Source organism: Zonotrichia albicollis, chromosome 2 (genome assembly GCF_047830755.1).
Source record: "Zonotrichia albicollis isolate bZonAlb1 chromosome 2, bZonAlb1.hap1, whole genome shotgun sequence".
NCBI classification, from domain to species: Eukaryota; Metazoa; Chordata; class Aves; order Passeriformes; family Passerellidae; genus Zonotrichia; species Zonotrichia albicollis.
Genome location: NC_133820.1, coordinates 96901204 through 96924171, shown reverse-complemented (window position 1 = coordinate 96924171; position 22968 = coordinate 96901204). Strand labels below are relative to the sequence as shown.

General features: G+C 37.2%; 1 protein-coding gene across 3 annotated transcripts in view; it reads right to left on the bottom strand.

The window, feature by feature from the left end:
• HERC2 (HECT and RLD domain containing E3 ubiquitin protein ligase 2) overlaps nucleotides 1-22968 on the bottom strand; it is a 99923-nt gene that overhangs the window by 2058 nt on the left and 74897 nt on the right. For all 3 annotated transcript variants that reach the window (XM_074535744.1, XM_074535746.1, XM_074535745.1), the window contains exons 67-91: nucleotides 22770-22956; nucleotides 21880-22020; nucleotides 21545-21736; nucleotides 20115-20268; nucleotides 18913-19020; nucleotides 17690-17821; nucleotides 17028-17186; nucleotides 16817-16935; nucleotides 16309-16434; nucleotides 15246-15401; nucleotides 14983-15098; nucleotides 14665-14863; nucleotides 13269-13483; nucleotides 12826-13003; nucleotides 11777-11938; nucleotides 10579-10670; nucleotides 9574-9713; nucleotides 8381-8568; nucleotides 7518-7715; nucleotides 5766-5849; nucleotides 4373-4514; nucleotides 3433-3627; nucleotides 3223-3335; nucleotides 2173-2363; nucleotides 337-442 (exon numbers count right to left, since the gene is read on the bottom strand). In XM_074535744.1, coding sequence (XP_074391845.1) covers nucleotides 337-442; nucleotides 2173-2363; nucleotides 3223-3335; nucleotides 3433-3627; nucleotides 4373-4514; nucleotides 5766-5849; nucleotides 7518-7715; nucleotides 8381-8568; nucleotides 9574-9713; nucleotides 10579-10670; nucleotides 11777-11938; nucleotides 12826-13003; nucleotides 13269-13483; nucleotides 14665-14863; nucleotides 14983-15098; nucleotides 15246-15401; nucleotides 16309-16434; nucleotides 16817-16935; nucleotides 17028-17186; nucleotides 17690-17821; nucleotides 18913-19020; nucleotides 20115-20268; nucleotides 21545-21736; nucleotides 21880-22020; nucleotides 22770-22956 — 3793 coding nt within the window. The remainder of the gene's footprint in view (nucleotides 1-336; nucleotides 443-2172; nucleotides 2364-3222; nucleotides 3336-3432; nucleotides 3628-4372; nucleotides 4515-5765; nucleotides 5850-7517; nucleotides 7716-8380; nucleotides 8569-9573; nucleotides 9714-10578; nucleotides 10671-11776; nucleotides 11939-12825; nucleotides 13004-13268; nucleotides 13484-14664; nucleotides 14864-14982; nucleotides 15099-15245; nucleotides 15402-16308; nucleotides 16435-16816; nucleotides 16936-17027; nucleotides 17187-17689; nucleotides 17822-18912; nucleotides 19021-20114; nucleotides 20269-21544; nucleotides 21737-21879; nucleotides 22021-22769; nucleotides 22957-22968) is intronic.

Here is a 22968-nt window from a genome sequence, read left to right as displayed (position 1 = left end):
TCATACTCCTGAATTTAGGACAAGTATCTCCGATTTACTTTCTAGGTCACTGGAATGAGATGACTGGCATGTGAGGTTTTTTTGGTTTTGCTTGTTTGTTTCTTCCTGTAGTAATTATAATGAATTATTACATCACTGCTCAGCTATGTTAAAACAATTTTACAAGCACCAAGAGGACAATTAAACATTTTCTGGTCTTCCCTTGAACTGATGTTTTCAACCACACAGCAATCACTGTAAACAGCATGTAATGTGGGGTTTGTATTAGTAAAGCAAATGAATGAATAATCTCACTCCGAGTTAATCTGTCAGAAGTAACAAAGCAGAAATTGATACCATAGTTTCCAGTTCATATCCTGTAAAGAGTGAAAGTAGAGGAACTGGAACAACACGAGCCATTCCCTCACGAACTGCTGCAACTTGCTCATCAAATTCATGAAGCCTGTAAAGAAACATTTTCAGAGTTTCTGTGAATGTCATTTCTAGCAATTATTTATAGCAATTACTTTACTGTCTTATCAAAGCCACTTAAACCATTCTCCTCAAATGTTCAGCTATGTACCAAAGAACATTAACATTTTTTACACGATACTTGATTTACTACACCAATTCCTATTGCACAGCAAGCTCAATATGGAGGAGATATTTTAGATATTTTATTTCCAGCATTATTCATGTGCTATACTTGGCAAAAACAAAACAATATCCCATTTGGAACAATATGCTCTTGGAAAAAAGAGCGCCTGTATCTTGAAATTCTAACTTCAAACATTCTCAGCACTAGACAGATCTTACAGTATAAAAACAAAAAAGGGTCTGAACTAAAATAGCATGTCTGAGGGGACAGCAGGTTTTTTTATTTCAAGACAGACACAGATAAGTAACATTTTCCTACTTCTGATGCCACACATGATCTGTGTTTGGCTTTTTTCTTACCCTGTCAAATAATTTCTGAGATGTTTTACAGAGCCCTCCAGAGCAGAGACATCTCTTACAAGTGCTGTCCTCAGGCTATTCATCATCAAAATAAACAAAGATGTTGGGACAAGTTTGGTCTTTTGCATCCACTTTTCAACATGGATTCTATTCAGGTGCTAGTTTTCCCTCTCAAGGGCTTCATATAGTTAAAAACTTGATACTTAACCTTTAAATCTTTCTCCAAAAGGGCTTTTAACTGTAAAATGCTTTAGAAATGCTTGGGTCCTCTGAGAACAGCCACAACTGGCAAGAGAGCAAAGACATTTCTTCAAAGGAATATCAGCTCCAAATGAAACCTCTCTCTTTTCTGTCAGAAACTGGTCTAAGAATTTTTCCCACTACTTACAGTGGGAAAAAAAAGAAAACCTAAGGCTGTAATTCGTAATTGCTGGCAGACACTGTCACTATGAACTAATAAGCAAGCATATAAGACTGTGATGCTACAGTCTTGCTCAAGGACTCTCTAAAGATGAGGAGTATGGGGGATTGAACAAAACAAGCCTGAACCAATTTCTTATCCAAATTACCTAAATTTACATATTTCAGTAGGCATTAGGCTCACTGCTTCAGAGACAAGATGCTTATGATTGTTTCTGAGATGCACTCCTCTAATAAGCTACCTGGCCACATAAGCAACTAAAGGCCAGTCTTCTCAAACACTGAGCACCCCACTGATCTCTGTGGGGTGTTCAGCCTGCGGCACCCAGGGGCATGCATCAGTGTCCTACCCAAGGAATGAACAGTTTGGTTTGTACATTCCAACTTGGAGTAAGAATTCAGCTGATACTGCCCTTGACTGCAGTTGATGATATGAAAAGGTATGAATGCAGCAGTACTAGATCTAACCTCTCTTCAGAGAGAGCTTACTGATCAAGCCTATTTCTTTAGCCCACAGGAAGAATTAGACGCCTGGGACATTACTCCACCAATAAAACTGGCTGCCAAAATTGCTTAGTTAGGACAAATCTAGAGGCAAAATAAACCTGCTTGTTTATTTTGCTTCCAAAAAATTAAGTTTTAGATTCTTCTCCTTGGATAAAATAAGTGAAACCACAAAATCAACACTGTAATCACATGAAAATATTAATATACTTGTATATAACAGGCTAAAGTAGCATTGTTTAAAAGCTGATACATATTTTTAAAATAAAATGCATATTCATATCACTAATTTTAATGATTTATTCAACAAACCTGTAGTTTATTGCCAGCCTCACATATTCTGCTCTGTTATCCAGCGTAATATGGGTGTACTTGGAACTCAACTGAATATCCTGACCACTTGCATTAGGCACAGTGAATGGGAGGCTCATAGCTTCAAATTCTTCTGAAGTAGCTTCATTGTCTCGAATGTACATAAGCCCAGGAATAAAATCTTTATCAACCTTTGAAAGTAAGAAACCCAAGTTAAAGCCAGTTTACTAGCACTATATAACAGCATCTCTTGCATACCAACAGCAGTGCATCATGTGTCACTTACCAAAAGCTTTGACCAGTGTCTGACCACAATTCATTTAACTTGAATTCAAAGCCATAAAACAGCCTAGTACTTTATAAAAAGCTTCATTATGTTGGATGGGGGAGAGTGCACATATTCTAGATGTCAATCTTTTTGGAGGGCATTTGCCAAGAAACTGTATCATACAAGAAAATGGATTTAAAGCTTAAAAGCATAATCATCCCTCCCAGCACTGGATTTGGTACAAAAGGAATCCCCTCAATGACAAGTAAATAACTCAATGCTTTTATAGGAAGTACATTTCTACATGACAGTATTTGAGAAGGAACTTTTCTTCATAATGAAGACCTAAGTCTGATTCCACATTTACCGAGCTCGGTAAGCAGAAACAGAAAGCTTGTGAAATTCAGTATGTGAGCACAAACTAGTAAAAGACTGAACTCACTTTCTTTTACTTCAAATCAGTTATTGCATCTGGGTACAACAGACAGTAACAGCTACAGAAAGATCCACTGGGAAGTAGGAATTGAATCACAGAGATTGTCTAGTCAAACCCATAGGAAGATTTGAGAATGCTCTAGAATTCAAACAGATTATTTAACTACTCTTGAACAACTTAATTTACAGTTTCAATAGTCAGTACAAATCATCCATCTATAGTGGCTCAAAATATAGAAGGCCAGTCAAAATACAAGGACATAAAAACCACGGAAACCAATCACTTCCATGGCCAGAGTCTGCTTGTCTTCTCTAAGTTATATCCTACCCAGGAACTTCCTTCTCACCTCACTGAGATCAGCAATTGTGAGGTTCATTCCTGCAAGCTGTTTCCACACTGGCTCAGCCAGGTTGAGGCTCAGAGGGCTGCCAGTCCGGATAGCAATGCCCAGAAGTACACCTGTAAGTTTAAACACAGTCCATTGCTTTTGTTAGATTCCCAATATTCTGACTACACATAAAGCACACAGAACGCCACAAAGTTGCTAAGAAATTACCAAGAAAGCGAAACATGTTCATATGCAGGAGTGACTTGGCAGCAGGATTTAACAGGAAACAATCTCTGTTTGCTCCAGATTCATCTCTTCCATTTGGAGTCACAATTAACAGAGGGGTCAGCCCATTCTGAAGTTCTTCACACATTTCTGCTATTGATTCACTATATCCTCCACCACAATCATCCACAGATTCACCTTGGAGAGGAAAAAAGACTAAAAGTTAAATATTCTTTCAAAAATAACTGAAACAAACTCTATTTACTCTCTGGGGATAACTGTGTAAACAAAAGTTCACTAAAAGCTACACTGTTGCATCCGTTCATATGAAAACCCAGAAGTCTGGCTCTGTATTTGGATGTTTCCAGTTCACTGCAAAACTTATCATTTAGATTATATGGCATATCACAATGCCAAAAAAACAGAGTGTAGAAAATATTTTATGCCATATGCTAATCACAATAAAATAGAACAGAAATAGTATTGCTTTTTCATGAGTAGCATTTTAAAGTAGGTATGTTTTATTTAGCCTATACACAATATGGCTCTTCAATCGAAAGTATTTTTTATTAAAAAGCTCAGAGTGATAGGTGAATTGTAAAAACTACCCTACCAGTAAAAATAACTAGCCAGGATTATTTGCCAATTCAGTCAGCTGAAAAATTAGGTTTATATTTTGCAGAACATTTGTTGTAAGCAGAAGTGCTGCCCAAGAACTTGAAGAGAATTACAGACACGCTTCCATTAATCTTGAGGGGTTTTATAAAATTATTTTGAAAGGTTTTTTACTTCCCAGCATTTTAAACACCTTCCTCTGCCCACACACATACACTGTTTTTCTGGATCCCCTTCCTTCTATCAGGCTCTCCAAAAGAGTTAACCCCAAGAAAACTGCCAAGTTAAGTGCCAATTAGGAGGGGTGGAGTGTTGACAATTTTCTTACCAACAAACTTGACTTTCCAAACACGATGAGGAAGCAGAAGGCTATCAGGGCTAAAGGAGCTCATTTTAGCACACATCTGTCCAAAGACTGACTTTGTACCATCAGGTCCAGCCAGTCCTCCTTTACTCCTGGAACGTTTTACCTATTGAGTAAGCACATTATAAAAGCCACTGTAAGACATATTTCAACCAGCATCACTGTGCAGATAAATAAGGAATTTTCAAGACAGATTTAAACAATAAACTGAAATGCAAGGGAAAGCCTGTCTCAATTAACAAAGGAGGACACTAGGAAACTATCCCAAAACCTACTCATCACTAGTTTCTTGCTTAAAATACTAGCAATGTGTACTGGACTTTCTGAATTCATACACTTATAAAGTAATTTCAAAAATCTCTGCTACTCTCTTCAGCTTCCCAATTCATACAGTTGGACTCGGTAAGTAAAGACTTAGCAATTCTAAGATTCTAATAAACTAGAGCAACACAGTCACAGAACATTAGCACAAGAAATTTAACATGTTCACAGAAAATTCTAAAGAAGTAGAAACAGGGTCCAACCAAAACAGGATATATTTCTGTTCACTAACAAAAAATAACAAGTTCAAATTTTCACATTTTCTCCACTCTAACCTCACAAATGCTAATGGTTTTGCATATTAAGGGAAAAAAAAAAAAAAGAAAAAAGAACCCACCACAACAGGAAAGAAATGCATGCAGACTCTAAGATCAGGCTGCAGTCCATTTAAATGAAAACAGTGTTTTACTATTCTGAGTTACAGAAGTATCTATGGAAAAAAGGCACATCTGGCCTAAGGCACAACATTACATTTTCTAACATCAATGATAAAGAAAAAAGCCTTTTTGTATCAAAGACTTCTGCAATCAATATGACTACATGTGATGACCACCAAAGGACAAGAGTTTATAATCCTGAATTTTAATTATATTCAAGAGCTTTCTTGCCTTGCCTTTTTTTCCCCTCACTCTTCATTTTTTTCTCCTTTTTTACCCTTCATTCAGCTGAGCATTTGGAAAGGTAAAAAAAGCATCACAATCACTACTCTCTTAAACTATGTAATGTAGTGAGCTCTGAAAAGGCAGTCCTTTATCAAGCACGACATACTTAGCTCCTTAAGAGCCTAAATCATTCACTTAACATTTCAACAAGTGCCATCCTCTCCCCAAACAACTGAAGTACGGATAAAAACATACTGAAAAGAATGTAAGCAGCCTTAAAACTGCAGTCACTTCTTTATTGCTTGATTCTCTGATAAAAATTAAACTCTTTAGCATTCAGATACCGAACAGCTGAAACAAAGAAAGGGTTTTGACCAACCCAGCACTGTGGGCTAAACACACAGAGAGTGAATCAGAACTGCAGCTGAAGATACCTGTATCCTGTTGAGCTCCACGACTGGCCCGTGCTGACGGTCTCTCACCATAGTAGCTTGCACAACTTTTCTGAAAGCTGCCTCCTAAAAAATAAACAACCAGAAAATAGCAAAACTGAAGTCAAGTAAGAGCCCTGCACATATTCTGCAGAATAACACATAGTTCAACCCAGGAAATAAAAAAGCACCAGAATATGAAGATGCAAGATGCTAGTCAATGATCATATTATTTGTGCTAATCTGTATCACGTCTAAAACAGCAGGGATGCTAAAAAAGTAAAGAAATCCCATCTGTATCACTTTAAACCATGGCTTGAAAGGTTGCACTGCACCCAAATACAATTATAAAGCAACCAATGTATTGCTGAGTACAAGTATAAATTAGTTCATACCAGAAAAATGTAGGTATATAGAGGCTAATTAACATAGAGAACAGCAATCAAAAAAGCCAAATATGAGATCATCTTGCTATGGAAAGCAATAAATAAACAAATAATTTTTTTAAAAAGCAAATTCAAGTATCCAAGCTTCCCACACTAAATATCTGGATATAACTTTGCAATCAATTTCAAGCAAGATTAAGATGATTTTGAAGTGTTTAGAATCTCTGAAGGTAATCTTGATTTAAATGCCTAGATTTCAATATGGCATCACAACCTCTGATGCCTCGTGAATATTTCTGGTGCATTTATGCCGGATATCCCATTTATCTTACATGTGAAGCATTTCTACAGACTTGACATCAGATTCAATGTGCCTTCTGCACACACTTATATATAACATTATGTATGTAAGGACTTAGAATTAATAGCATTAACAAATAAAAGTCTCACGAACAGAACAGCAAGAATTTCCTTTCTAGTTTAGGTTTTGATGACTTCCCTTGGTCTTTGAAGTATGTACACAGCCTTGTTGTTCTACTACACAATTTTACTGGAGTCTAGAGAAAGAGACCCTGAGACAACAGATACTAAGTCGTCTAGTTACAGGCCATGTGTCTTATTTAAGGACACAGAACAGCACTGCAGGGGAAAACTTCATCAATTCTCTTCTCAAACATATCTCTCAGCAGATTCTGTCTCTTTGTATAATGTTTTCTTTTTCAGTTAGATGAATTATTGTGACAGTGAGAAAATTCAGACCCAAACCTCATGATTATACTGAAGGCAAACCAGGTTTTAATGGCTTATCCTGCCTGAAGTTCTGAATGAGTGTTGTGGCTTTGAAGTATTTTAGCACAGTTACCTACATTTTCTCATGACTGACTTGACTTAACTACTAAAACCCCCTTTCACTACCACTTGGAATTGAACTCCTAGGTATTCTATTTTCACCTTCGGCTCAGTCTAAAACAAGTTTGTATCTGCACAGAGCTTTGGTTCAACTAGTATATCACCTGAACTTGATAACTGATATACAAACAGGTATGAATTGATCATTGTTTACTATCTTACATTTTTTCCAGGATATCACCCACTTGATACTCTAGAAGAATTCAGCTATACTACCAACTGAAGATTTACAGTGCAAAGTTATTTTCAAGATCAACACACAAAAGCACCATGATGAAGAACTGAGAAAAACACCGAAGAACAAACACAAAGAAAGAAGTTTGCATTACCAGATTGCAAATATCTGATATACAACTTACAGAACAAATTGAGCTATACAGCTCTTTTTTCTCCAGAAACACCTTAAACAGCACTTCTCTGTTATAGTTACAAACCCCTCCCTTACAGTTTGACACAATACCTTTCCCTGTGATATCAGTATTCCCCGTAATGTGTCAAACCCAACTGAGGGTCCTTGACCAGTCTCATCAAGTCTTCCTTCAAGATCAAACATTGGAATGCAAGGACAGAAGAGTTCTGAAATGTGATGCAGGAGCAGAAGCCTGTTTCTTAATGAAATGATGGGAATTTCCTGCAGATGATTGTACTCCATAGGAACCTATGATAAGGCAATGATATCCAAATGTTAATTATAATTATTATACACTTTATTGTACTCAACAGAACAACAATGTTTAGATTTGTAGGTAAACTTGTATTTGAAATTCACATATTTGCTTATTCACACTGTTAAAACTTCATACATGGAGTTCAGTTGTTTATAAAAGATACTAATAGTATCCATCTAAACTGAACCAACTATTATGTATATATGATGGCTAGAATACAAGTGGTGCTCCATATCTTACAATTTCTCCGTAAACAAATACTTTTACATCCTGCCATCAGTACATCCAGGCATAGCTGAAATGCAGAATATTCAAAAAACAAGTCTTCTCAAAATAAAGAAAGCAACGAAGAACTCCCTTGGAAGGCATAACATTTTCAGAGCTGCATGGCAGTACTAAATTCCTGTCAATTTTAAAATTGAGTTACTGTTCCACATTTGGATTAAAAACTGAATGAAGAGGCTTTTTCAGCTTAGAAAAACGGAATCCTTTGGAAATACAGAAGTAAAACAAAGTAACTGGCTCAAACTTGAAGTCAAACTAAAGCACACTGAGCTTATACAAGGATTTGGAAAGGAAGTACATCTACTGAAAAGTCAGCAATAAGCACACTAAGTATGCTTAAAATCTGAATTCAATAAGCCAAAACCATTACCTGTGTAGGCAGCTTGCCAGCATTAGCAGGTTTACTGGTTGACCAAGCCAAAGTATGTGCTGAGCCACAGGCTACTCTGTTGATCTTTTTACCCTGAAGTGCTGCAACCAGGCGTGGTCTTTGGATGGCATTAGTTGTTCCATCTCCAAGCTGCCCTTCATCATTATCTCCCCATGTATACACTTCCCCTAAATCAATAAAGATAATTTATTATCCAGAGGCTAATATACAACCTTTTATCAATTGTTTAACCAGATAAGGCTTTGGGCAGTAAACAAGATTTCTGTGGCTGATGGCCATCCTGAAATCCACTATCTAGTGCAAGTAAATCTTGATTGACACAGTCAGATCCAGAGTCTCTACAGAGCAGCTGCATAAGATGCATTTCTTTCCTCATAGTTTGTATAACTGAAAGGTTCTGGTCCAGAATAGGAGGAGATGGTAGAGCACCATACTTTGGCACAGAACATCAGGAACAGCCTGTATTTGACAGTTTCATAGCAAAATCAAAGCCAATATGAAAAAAAAAAAAAAGGCTTAATATTTTGTGAAAGACAAAAATCCTATAAAAAGCTCCATTACTAGACAAGATGCTGAAATAGGTGCTTGCTGTTGCGAGATAATTGGGAAACACTTTAAAAGTAACAACCTCATTCCTGGGCATTTATTTTCTGCAGCTATATTCATTACTCACATTCATTTTCAGCTCGTATATTTCACTAGCACTGATAAAACACTCAGTTATTGCACAGAGTTGTTAATTGCGGGAGCAAATCTCCTACAAAGAAGATTCACAATCTAAACCTGCTATGCAAGAAGCAATATTGTTTGTGCAGTGCTTCATTTGGTAAGTTAAACACTTCAACAAACCCACAGGACCCAAAAAAAGGCCAAGTCTATTCAATGCTACTGCTTGACCATTCTGTAATCACCTTCAGAGCTCTCTATTTTTGTTTGATCAGTGTTTATGCAACTTGAATTCTTTAATTTCCACTAATTTAGTTTTATGTGATCACTTTAATGTCATGCTTGCTGCTCAAGAGATATGCAGCATCTGCAAATACAAAATATGCCCATGCACACAGAATCTGCATTTTTAGCAAGGACAACCTACCAAGAGTTGACAAAAAGACAGTGTTTTAATTTTTTCAAATTCAGTGCTAAGAACTAAGTAAATGATTGGATTTTTATACCATCCTCAGTGCAGCAAACACAGTGCAAAGACCCGGTAGCAATTGCAATGACTTTCTTTCCTTGCAGTCCCTGCACTTGGCGTGGCCTTCTAACGTGGTCATCAGATCCATGGCCTAAGCGATGGTAATCTCCCTTGCCCCTGCACAGAGAAGAAAACATTTAAAAACTGAGTTTTAACTGTGAGAAAAAAGTAATGACAGGCTATGTCTGACATTTGACCTTTAGATGTACTTCTTAAGTCCAATACCAAAATATTCTCCAAACATTCAACATAAATCATCTCTACTTTGTATGGATGCAATTCTGCTGACTCAGTACAGATTCTTATAGCTCCAATACAACGTTCCTACTTAATCTGGGTAGTTCTAGTTCCTTTTATCACTTTTCCAGAGGATGGTCTTTATTTTTAACTCTTAAAGGAGTCAAGTACTAGAAGCATTTATCTGCAAAAACAGTGTATTTACTATCTCAGAGACTGGAACTTCATACAGTTTAAGGATACCTAAATGTCATACAAACACGGTAGCTGAGGGAAGTTGGGAAGGTATTTTGCTAAGCCTTTTTAAACATTTCAGTCTAGCAGTTTAAACTACAAAATTTGGGATGGTGTAAGGAAGATTAAAACAATGATTTCTAAAATCAAATTCTCAAACTACAGCCACAAGCTAGACACAGTTTTGATAATACGTGAGAATGCTGTTTATGTTACCACTTTCTGCCATGCATGACACTTCATGCTTATCCTACTGACCTCCTTGCATCTTGCAGTGGTCAGTGTCTAGATCGACAACCCTGTGCTTATGTTTCCAAGAAAAAATACCTGGATTTTTCATTCATGGCAGTAGAAAATGTTTCCCAGAGTGGGAAAATTTATTACTAACCAAGACTCAGGAACTCAATTTTTGAAAGAGAAGATCAAAACAGTGAAGGAAGTGTAATACTGGTATCTGTTAGAGATGATGTGACTTCTAACACTGTCAAAATAACAAATACAGAACACTCACCATGTATACACCGCTCCAGATTTGGTAAGGGCCACAGAAAATTGTGATCCACACTCTACTTTAACCACTCCAAGACCTGTAAGGGAATCAATCTAGAAAAACAATATCAAAATTAAATTAGTTTATTGAGGAGACTGTAGACTCAACTGTCTTAAGTAAAATGTAACAACCTACTGTATGTCTATATGTATATTTACAAATTAAAATGTTTATGTAGATGATTTAGAAAAATTCCACTCCTGTCATCTTTCTATCATTTACTGAAAAGAAGCTCAAATTTCACAAACTGTTGAAAATCAGCTCTAGAATGTTTTGCCCACAGTTACTCTGCTATCATCCACAGCAGAAATGATAAGGCTTTGTCTACTAACACTCAGTCATCCTTAGCTTGTAAGACATGGGTGTGATTCTGCTGACATAATAAAAATATTTCCATCTCCAGCAGACCCTTCCTATTTATTCTGTGTAGGACCTTATGCTGCTTTACCATCGGTCCTATGGGAGTGACTTATGAAACATAAACAAGCTATTTTTACTTTGTTACACCATGCTGGAAATATTTGGAAACAGAATGGGGATACCTGTATCCAAGTAATTAAATGTGATTCTCTATTTAGGAGCTAAAATCCACTGTGCACAGGTATACACAGTCACAGACATTTCTCAAACACAAGCAACATTTATCTTCATAACAAATGCTGGAACTCAAATGTAATGGCTATGGGGATTTCATACATAATATGTGAAGAAATTCCAAGTCAACCATGCATTCACAGACAGGGTTTAATATAAAGTAAGATTACTTTTCAATGAATTCATACCCCCTTCTGGACTGACCTTATGACTACTGTAAATTTATTAACACAAGGAAACATGAAGATTTCTTGGCAAAACCTAATGTTTTGACTGGAACCAAAATCAAAATTAGCAGTAATATTTACACCAGCAATGTTTTCCAAAGAAAAACCTTCAAGTGCAAGACTACAATAGCAGGACTTTAAGCTTAGTGCAACTTAAACAGTCAGCACTAAGCTTAAAGTCCTGCTATTGTAGTCTACAAAGTTCACTCTTAACAACCACCAGAAGAATCCTGATGCTCCAGGATGGATGAAAGTTTGCACATATTGACAAATCTGTCTTCAGCATTCTCCACCAACATCATAGTTTCTAAAGTGATGAAAAAATTACACAGAAATACCTTCATGGGTACTTTACAGCCATCACTGCCTCCTCTCCCAAGTTTTCCATAATCTCCATCACCCCAGGACCAGACTGTATCATCATCAGTGAGGCACAGTGTCTGTGCATCTCCACTGCCACAGGCTATATCAATCACACGGTAACCCTGGAGAGCTTCCACCTGCAACGACATCACCCAGTTTTGTTTACCTTAAAATACTCAGTTATTTAGCTTCACAAAAGATCACAAACTCAGCTAAGAGAGGTGATGACTGGAACTACAAGTCTGAAACAGCACAGGAACAAGGAAATAAAGGCAACTCTAAGAGCTTTGCTCTTTTTAAACAGCAAAATGAAAACTAACTATGTATTTTAAATACATGATTTATTGTCTTTTAATTGGTGAACTAGTTGAATATTTTACCTCAATGTCAGGGAGAACAATACAAAACACCTAAGGTTATCAAAGACTACATTCTGTTGAAATAATTCCAGGCACTCTGGGCTTGTACTGAATACAGCATGTAAAAAAAAAATCTTATTTTCAAGTAATCTTTTGCTAGTTTATAATTTTTGGGCACTTGTATCATAATCTGAATTTAGTCGGCATCCTTTGAAATGATGCCACCTAGTGATGAAGTATGGGATCTGGAATCACAAAGTAAAAGGTTGGTGACCCACATACATCACTCCTACCACACATCCTTCCTATCCTTGCTACCACTTGAAATAGATTCCAAATGGCACAATCCATCATTCAAAGCAGCATGAAACTTCACATATTTCTTTAAATCTTTAAAATAAATTCTTTGTAAGCTGTTTGGCAACCACTAGCAAAGTTTTGCAGCTCCTCTTTCATTTTATCCTTTCAATCACAGCAGCTTGTTCATTTCTTACAAACACATGCCACTGTTCATTTCTTACAAACACATGCCACTGTTCATTTCTTACAAACACATGCCACATGTTCACATGCCCTTTTATTCTTTGTATGCAGAAATGCAAAAAGTTATAAATCAGAAGATTTTAACTGGACTGAGACTGCTGAGTACTCCAAAGGTTTCTTACCAGTTTAGGTTTTAGTTGGTCCTCGCTATCTCCATGGCCAAGGCGTCCATACCGCCCCTTTCCCCACGTGAAAAGGTCTCCTGCAGCTGTAATGCAAGCGCTGTGTGCTCCCCCAGCAGCAATGTCAACCACTTCTATGCCTCTCAGAGACTCAATCACACGAGGGCGATCACAAGGGCTGAAAAGAAAACATCTGTCTGGACAAAACTTCTGAGATAGGCCACTCACATTCACCAGGGTATGGAGAGTCCTCTCTTAAAATGAGAATGAGGACACCTAAAATCACTGAGTATCTGCTTTGCTCCAGTTTAATATCCTAAGGATTTATTTTTGACTAGAAAAATTCATTAATATACAGCAACTATAAGTATCCATTAATCACTTTTTAAAGCAAATTTTCAAGTTAATCACTTTTTTAAAGTAAATTTTCAAGTGTTACTTGCCTTCGGTTTCCATGACCAAGTTTGCCATCCTCTGCTTCACCCCAGGAATAAACTTCTCCTTCAAAAGACAGTGCCAAACAGTGCTTTCCTCCTGAGTTCACTGCAACTTTCTTTATGAACACGTGCTGAATGGATTCCAGTAAAGTTGGAGTAGAAACTGATTCTGTTCCTCCAATTCCAAGTCTACCACCTGCTCCATATCCAGTGGCATACAGCTTTAAAGTAAAGAATAAAACTTAGTTTTGTTTGCCTCATGCAGAACATTCCCTAGAAATGAATTCTAGAGAAGAATTCTTAATGTATAGATGTCAGAATGCAGTTCAAGGAAAGTCTAAAAAATCCAGTTTCTTACAAGCTTATTATTTTCTCTTTTGGAAAATAAGGAAATATTTTGAAATACTTCACAAAAAAATATTTGGGAAAACATGGCTACATTCAAGTCAATAAGAACTCTCACTGACTTAATGGATTTAGTGTGAAATATTAAAGCTTATTTTGTAAAACTATCAAGGGACCACAGCTTTGCTTGATGCATTACAAAATCATCTACTGCCTGTAGCTCTCCTTCTAAGCAGCACTATTCCAGTTTTCTTTCTTTCTTCTGTAGAATATACACACCTAAACACAGTTGCTCCTTTCCCTTCCATCTCATAAGTAGTTTTAATTACTGTTTTTCACTCTTTTTGTCTCTCTGAAAATAATTTCTTTCAACAGAATGATGTCAAGAAATGCCACTAATCTGCTCTTTACCCTTCTGTGAATTATTAACAAGGATGATACTGACCCCAAGGAATCATTTCAGTGCCTCACTAGATGAAGGCAACTGTTAAACAAAGCTATAGCTAAAATTCTCTATCACATCCTTAACAGCTGCCATATGTATAAAAATGAAAACTTTTCAAATTCATGTACTGATTTTTTCTCCTACACCTTAAGCCTGAATTTCTGCACTGAGATTCTTTTTCATCCAGGATTTCAGCACCAGGAAATGAGATCCTGCAATATCTAACTTACTTTTAGCCAACTGTGAACAATCTCACATTACACCTCTCCCGTTAGAGGGAAATAATCACCCCTGTTTTAGGGAACTCCATGAGCATGCTGCTTGTACTCAACTTTGTTTAACAAAATCTGATCACATTTTTGAATTGAGAACTTAAATATGTTTCTTGCTTCAGCCATTTAATACAATAGTAACTGCAATCCTAGAAAATACTGGTGGGGTTGGTACAGTTCAGATTCTTAAAAAAAAAAAACCCAAAAAAACAAAGTTACTGCTATCAATAATAATGAACCCTGTAGTATGCACAATATTTTTCATTTAGCCAAACCCATTCTGAATGAGGGTGAAATATTTCAAGATAGTCAAAGAAGCAATCAATTGTTATATCCTTACTTTCCCATCAGCAGTCACTGCAAACAGAGTCTGTTCACCACCAATTAATTGCACTGGTCTAAGGGTGGCAAGAGCTTCACATGGAGTTGGGACTTTGACCTTTGCTCCTTCAATTCCACCAAGCTGTCCTCTGTGATTATGACCCCAACCATAAATGGTTCCACTGCCTCCAGCTGAAAGCGTCCAATCATCAGGTCGTCTGCAGGAAACGCAAAACAAAATCCTTAAAAGAGCTTTTTACAAGTCACAAAACCAGCAGTTTATCATTGTACAACAAAGTATCACAAGACCAAACCAGTAACAGGAGAAAGAAATTACCTATTCATCCACTGGACAAGCTGCTCATCCTGTTCTCTCTTAAAGACATCATGGCACTCATGAAGAACATCCATATTTTCATTATCTGCCATTAATTCTCGGATTTTCTTCGCCACCTGTGAAATATTGTGCATTAAACAACATTATTCATGTTATCAATTACTCCCATCACAGTTGGCATAAAATAACTCAAGCTCATTGTATCTTTTTACATGAGACACTTCCACATGTTCCATTAACCACGTGAAGTATTCCTGCAGTACCTCATCGAGGAACAGGCGAGGTAAGGGTGTCCTTTTATCAAGGGCCACAGCAACCCTGGATGCCATGCAGTATCTCCTGAACCAGGCCCATTTGTGTGTCTCTGCACAGCAAGGAAGTGTGTCCAACTCCAGATCACAAGCAAGAGCCACAAGCACCTTCACACAATCAAAAAAAAAAAAAACCATTTTAGAGAGGGATCAAAAATGCGCAATAAAAATCAGTAAGTGTTTGACAGAGAGGAACAGCTCATAGGCCAGTAGGGCCTGAACACTCTCAGAGACTTAGCCTTAAAATCACTAGGAGCCATCCTCATTACCCTCATGGATGAGGTAACATCAAGTGTACCCCACTATCTTACGTGGTTAGGTATCTAATCTCCTCTTTCAATCCAAAAATTTTCATAACTTCCCTGTGAAAAACATTCCCAGATTAATTACCTTTCCACAACAAATCCCACATGCTTAACATTTTACCTTCCATTTCTAAACTAAGTCTCCTTTCTACAATTCAATGAATTTCCAATTGATTTTCAGTTTGACTCAATTCTAAATCAATGTTCCAGATTAATATTGTGAACAACATATTACTTCCTCCTTCTATAAACTTTTAAGATTTTCTTTCTGTTTAAATAGGTACACCCTCTTAGTTTCACTTTTATTACAAAGGAGGCTTTTTCATCTTTTGTTCTTCTTGTTCTTCTCTAGAATTCCTCAACTTGTGCATTTTTACTTTGAAATACAAGGGTCCATTTAAGACATTTTCATTTTTTCCAACTGGATATAAAAAAAATCTTCAGAGTACTAAACTAAATAGAAATATACAACACTCCTATTAGGAAAACTCAAAATCACTTACCAAAAGGTGTGCTTACAAGATGTTTTCCTGAGTTTCTCTGCCTAGCTGAGTACTCTATTTTTCAAGTGTTTATTTGATTCTCCTTTTAGAAACAGGATTCTGATTTTTTCAGTAAACATTACTGATATAGGACTAAGTGAGCTTAGCACATCTCAAAAAAATCCCACAACTATTTTAATGTGTTCTTTACTGATTGTCCAGCATTACCTTAAAGAAAGGGCTGTGGAGCAATTGTTTTCCACCTCTCACAATGGGGTCTTCATAGTCAAACTGTCGCTGCAAAGCTTCTGGGAGACCTTTAACCAAAGCAGCTAAAGCACTCCCTGTGAAACTCTAGAGACACCACACAACAGGAAAGTTACTCAAAGTTCATGCATTAGAAGGAAATAGATTATTTACATGACTGTGACAAAACAAAAATAACTTCCCAACCTACAACTAGCTGTGTGAAATACCATTTCCATCCACTTGTCAAAAAAAAAATTATTTCTGCCCTATTTTTGGCAATTCAGAAAACGCACCTGTTAAGTCTTGGAATTAGCCATTTTTTGCTTTCTAAACTGGAATACTTTTTACCCACCTGCAGACCTGTGCAAGAAGACTATTAATTTGCTCATTTCCTATTTTGCCATGAACACAAAAAATGTTGTACATCGGGGCTAGCACTTTAATCTAATGTGAAAATGTGAAGAAGAGAGCACCACTGCCTTCTCACCAAAGCTCGTGTTTCTCCCTCGTTGTCCCCCAGGATGCGGTTGATGTTAATGGACTGGCCAAACTCCGTGGTGAGCAGCTTCCTCAGCCTCTGCAGGGCCCACATTCTGTGGCCAGCAGCTAAGGGAAAATAAGCACACAAAGAACATAATTATTTAAAACAAATCACCATAACTTCAAAAAAACAGACCTAATTTTAAGACTGTACTCACCTAAGGCACTCAGCTGAGCACAAGCTGCAAGAGAAGCTGCCAAGCGAGGAACTATGCTCCTGTTGGAAGCAAAATTTAGGCGGAAATCCAACAAACACGTAACCAAATCCATTGAGGGACATGAAAGAATGCAACGATCTGAGAGAAGGTCTTTAGGGCCTGCAAGCAAAACAAAAAGGAACATCAGAAAAAAAAACTGGGTAAGGTTTGTCCTCAGACTGAAATAAGAAGAAAACATAGGCAGGACTTAGTTGACCAAACACAGCACTCTAGAGGGCTCGTCTGCATGAGTAATCTATTCTACTTCCCTTTGAAGAGACAGGAATAAAGATGCACTTTCATGACTTAATTTACATAATTTTAAAACAGATGAAAAAATAAGGGCATTTCAGATGACTTGTGTCCCAGAAGTATACTCTCTTCACTGATGAAGAGGCTACAAAATATTTTTCTTTCTTCTCTATGTACAAGTGCATCTCTCAGGACTTAGTTGAAAATGCTTCCAAAGGATGAATGAAAATGTTTTGTTAGCATAAATGTAAATGAACTATTGAACTTCGGCACGTAAATACCATGCAGTGAGTGCAGTGTAAAAAGGAAACAACGTAGTAGTAGTAAAATCTGCTCTTGGCCTCCTGTAAAAGCTGTATGTGATACCTTACCTGCAGCTGGCATGATAGGATAAACTGTGAATCGCCATCCCCATCCATTCACAGACCCATCACTGATGAACTTCCACTTCAACTCATCCCCAGGAATTCGCAGCTCACTAGACCAATCTGACCACTCACGACCTGTCAGAGCAGGCAAGACAAACATACTCAGCTACACTGTCTGAGCCATATAGAGCCACTCACCAATAGCAACTGGTGAAAAAGTACAAACAGCACACAAAGGCATTAAATAAAAAAAGCTACGTAAAGTACACGAACATAAATGTAAAGAAGCTACATTGAGTCTTAAGAAGTTCAAAACCAAGTCTTAAAAAGTTCAGTTAGCACTGCTAGCAGACAGCTGAGTACCACAAGAGGCAACTATAAGAGCTTACTAAAATCCCTTGTCTTATTTTCAAATTATCTTTCATATTAAAAAAATATATAAAATCCGGTACATTAAATAAAGCTTTACAGCTTCCAACCAGGAACCAACCAGAAATATCTCAGTAATGAAACACCTTTGAGGAAAAATGGGTCAACATGAAAAGTCTACATTATGACTGCACAGGCAGTAGCTACTGAGACCCTTGCACATAATGTAGTGTATGGGCAGGTTCAACACAAAATTTGATGAGATTAAAAATATTCCTCCAAAATCTACTAGAAATTAATAGTGCCTAAAAACTAAATCAGAGATATCAAGATTAAAGATATGAAGAATTCATGTCGTGTCACATACAAAGGCCAGAGCAGGAAACAGAAAGAGTGAGCACCAAGTTATTATTTTGGACATTTGACAGCAGAAGAGCATTTGTCTTGACTGCATGAAAGCTGAAATTTCTTTATGTACTACCCGAAAAAGGAGAAAGCTAGCAAAATAAATATCCTTTTCCAATTTGTTAAAATACACTTTGATTATACTGAATTCACACATGTTGGCAGGGTTGCTGAACACTGAATTTTACACTGCATCCACTCTTTGGAAGAACTGGACTACCTAACATGCACTTCCCAGAGATTCTCCATATCCAAAGACACAAGATCGAACTTTGTGTCTACATCCTGCAAAACTTTTTAGTTTAAAAGACACTATCAATTTACACAGGTTTCCTTTCTTTGACTAGTCTATCCCTAACAAGAAGTCAGTTAGCAGCAGGGGCACATTTCATTCAGCATTCAGGAGTGAATCCCACAGGACACTTTGGGAAGTCCTCTCCCTCCATCCCTACCTGATCGGACGGACACGATCCTGTTGACGCCGTCCATTATGGTGAGGGGATCGTGGCGCCGCTCGGTGGAACACTGCCGGTCAAACTCCACCCTCAGCCCCTCAGCACCTGAACAGAACAAGGAGTTCACACTTCTACAGCAATCAACAGCACAGACAAAAGCAGTAGTTCACAAACCCACATGAAATCAAACAGTTGTATGGAAGCCATAGTGCCAATTAATAAAAGTAACTTATTTTAATGACATTATTTGCCTGTAATTTCTTCTCATTGCAAGGCTTAAATCACAGCAAGCTCATGTGAATGGGGCTAGCAGACAAAAGACTATACCAGAACATTCAAAACCAAAGTTGCAAAAGACAAAAAAATGCCCATTTACAGTTAAGGCAGATAGCTCACTGTTGTCTGTAACTTTTGCTAAGTACTAGGTTATCAGTGATACTTTTGCCCAACGTCCAGGAGCAATGAAGCATCTGACTCCACTGATATCAGAAGGTTAATTACTTTATTAAACTATACTATTCTATAGTATATTACACTACATCTAAACTGAATCTGCACAAGCACTCAACTCAACTGCACAGAATCTCATGACTGTCTGCTGACCAACAGTCTGCAGATGTGCTTGGCCCTGACAGGCCAAGGAAACAAAACACCATCACTTTGGGTAAACAATCTCCATAATGCATTCCACTCTGGCACAACACACGAGCGGGGAATGAGATAAGAGTTGTTTTGATCATTCTTTTCTCTGCTTCTCTCAGGTTCAGAGAATGTGAATCCCACACTAGGTATATTACTGAAGGAAGCACTAAATAAAAGACAGCATTACATCAAAGAAGTATTTCCCTTGCTCAAGTCTAGGAGATGAGTTTTCAATTACTAAACCTGAAAAAGACTCAGTCCTTCTCAACTTCATAACTACATGGAGAATAGCAATGATATGCAACTGGAATCACACCACTGAACCAGGAATACACACTGTACAGAACTGAGATCTTCATCAGCATGTAAGACATCAGCTTCAAGAAATACTTTTTTATAGCAACAGGATCATGGATATCAAGAGGACCATGCTACAGCAAAAGCCATAACACGGCTTTAAAAGTTCAATACATATTTTTTTAAGCTAAAAAACAACTTAATGCAGGCAGGCTTCAAAATAATTGAATCTTAGCAACATAACTCTAAGAATTCTGTACCTGGTATTTTAACTGTGCCACTAGATGATGTATCATCAGTATATGGATGGCTGCTCTCTACCACAACTGGTTGTGAAGAGAGGCGACCACTTTGTGAATCAGTTGCCACATCTTCTAGTTCTGTGACACAAAGCTCCAATAACATATCAGCAACCTAGGAAAAGAAAAAAACACATTTTATAAACTGTATGTTTGATTAACTCAAGAAATCTAATCAAATTGCCATTCTTTCCAAATAAATAACTTGGTATTGGAAATCTGATTCAAAACCATCATATTAACTCCAAAATATTATTTTTAGTAGTGTTAGAGCTAGAAAAACTCCTAAAACTAAAGGTCAAAAAACTTCAGTTTTCAGTAAGTAAATGACAACACAAATAATTGTTTTCCCTCACAGAAAAAGCAAACTATTAAATCTAAGCTATAGGGCATACACCAGCATGGAAAGGTATAAATATTTAACTAGTATGAACTATTGCAAAACCCTGTTTAGGAAGGAAATGCCAAAGGCATTAATCTTAAAGAGTTTCTAATAAAAACTCCAGCGCCAAAATGCAAAAAAGTCCACACAAACCCAAAGCTGTTCAGTTACTCACTATTAATGATAAAGAAAGCCAGAATTTATGTATAAGTGCACATACAGCATGTACATAATTTGACTGGGAAAACTCAAGCCCAAAATAAAAATACATAGCTAATCACCACAAATTGAGCAGGAGGAGTAACAGTTTTAGAAATCTTAAAAAAAAAAGTATTGTTACTCATTAGGAAAATTACTAGTTGAAAGGTAAAGCTAACAGAAATATTAAACAGCATTCAGTTCATCACTGTACACACATATTCTAGAAATAATTTATGATTTGTTACATTCTGCCAGCTATGTCAAAAAAAAAAAAAATCCACATCCATGGATACTTTGTAAAAAATCAGAAGCTTCAATGCATGAAATGTACATCTTAACAGTTCAGAAGATTTATTGTATAGTTAACAATACAATATACTAACAGCATTTTTAGCTAGTAATAATGACTGCATCAATTTGAAAAATAAACTTAGATGCAAAAAAACTCCCATCATGGAAGTTTTTTAACTAACATTCGACAGATTAAGTGAATAGAACTTGGTTAATTTAGCTTCATTCCAATACCCACTGACACTTGGTCAATACGTAAATACATTTTATCTTAATGTCTAATTGCAGCATGAAAAATGGAGAAATTAGTCTGTTACTGACATCTGCGGCACATGCATATATTCACATAGTATTTCCATTAAAACAGTTAAAGCTCACATGCATTTGAGCTCAGCTCAAATTTTCATGTGTAGCAAGTTTCTCAGGATGCCAAACTGCATTTCCATTTCAAGAAAGTATTCCAGCAAGCTAGTAATAAAAAGGGCACGGTTAAAATGCAACAGAAGCAAAAGCTGACCTGTGGGTAAGCTGTGCCCATGCCAGACAGCACAGCTGACAGAACATCTCTTCCCTTCTCGCCCGCCCGGTTGGACACCGCAAGCTTCAGCAGGTCAACCATGACTCGCGTGTCATCTGGCACCAGGAGACTTGTAAATTCATCCAAGTACTGTGGCTCTGGCCCAGACACCTTACTCTGGCTTTCCACATCCTACAAAACAAACAATAAATATCCTTCTGTCTTTGCACAGATTTTTAAAACTGCAGTCATTTTTAAAGCACAAAAAACAGAAAAACTGCTTGATAAAAGTATGGTAAGGACTTAAGTTTTGAGAAGAGTATTGACAACATTACTTCTTTGGTTTTTGTCATGGTTTCTGCAATAATACTGGCAGCTCCAGGATCATCTGTGACTGGAATGAAAGGACGGGAAGAGGCAGCAGCAGCTGAGGGAGTCACAGCAGATGGCGTCACAGCATCTTCCGAAGGAACAACCTAGACAGAACAAATAATAACTCATGAAATCTTCAACAAGACACTGTAAAACCTTGAAGAGTTTAAATATTTATTAGAAGGTCTAGTGCTCAAAGACAGCAGCAATTTTAAAACAGCCATAAGTTCAAAACCAACAGATTCACTGCCTGTAGTTTTAGCTCCTATTTTTTTCCTAATGTGCATAAAACAGCAAACACTCCCCTCAGTGCCAGCTGCTACAAAAACATACAAAAAAATATCAGTGCCTGCAGAAAAGTCAACAAAGCAGAAGGCAAGCCCTGAAAATACATCAAGTTCACAGTTTATAAATGCAGAAGACCTCTTCAGTAGCAAGCCTTTTCTTTTTTCTGCTCTGTTAGCAGTTAGGAATCAATTTAGTAGAATTTCATTCAGGGCTTCATGTCTACATCAGTTATCTAAGTTTACAACTAAATTTCATTCAATAATGTTCATATATTCTGCTATTCTGGACTTTTTTTTTAATATCACTCCTGCAAAATAAATCCAGTATCTCTACAATATTGCTAGAAATCATCATGATTGCATTTAAATGACACAATGCTTTCTCAAAGCTCAAAACTGATTTTACACTAAAAGTTTAGTTTTTTCATATCTGACATGTGCAGAGAACCTAGTCCTGAAATTAGAGCATGAAGGCACTTTTTAATCTCTGCTACTATCAGACCAATTGAGGTATTTGTCAGCTTTACAGTTAAAAACTAATGAAAAAGAAAAAAGTGACACTTTACCTCCCCTCTCCTGTCCTGCCATGGGTTTGGGCTCAGCCTCTCCTCGATATCTCCCACAAGCACACACTCATCTCCATTTGCAGGGCTTCCTGCAGAAGTGGCATCTGATGGGGGGGCTGGTGATGAAGAGGGACATTCTACTGGTGCAATCATACTTGCAGGCATCAATGCTCCAACAACTGCATCCCTGAAATCATTT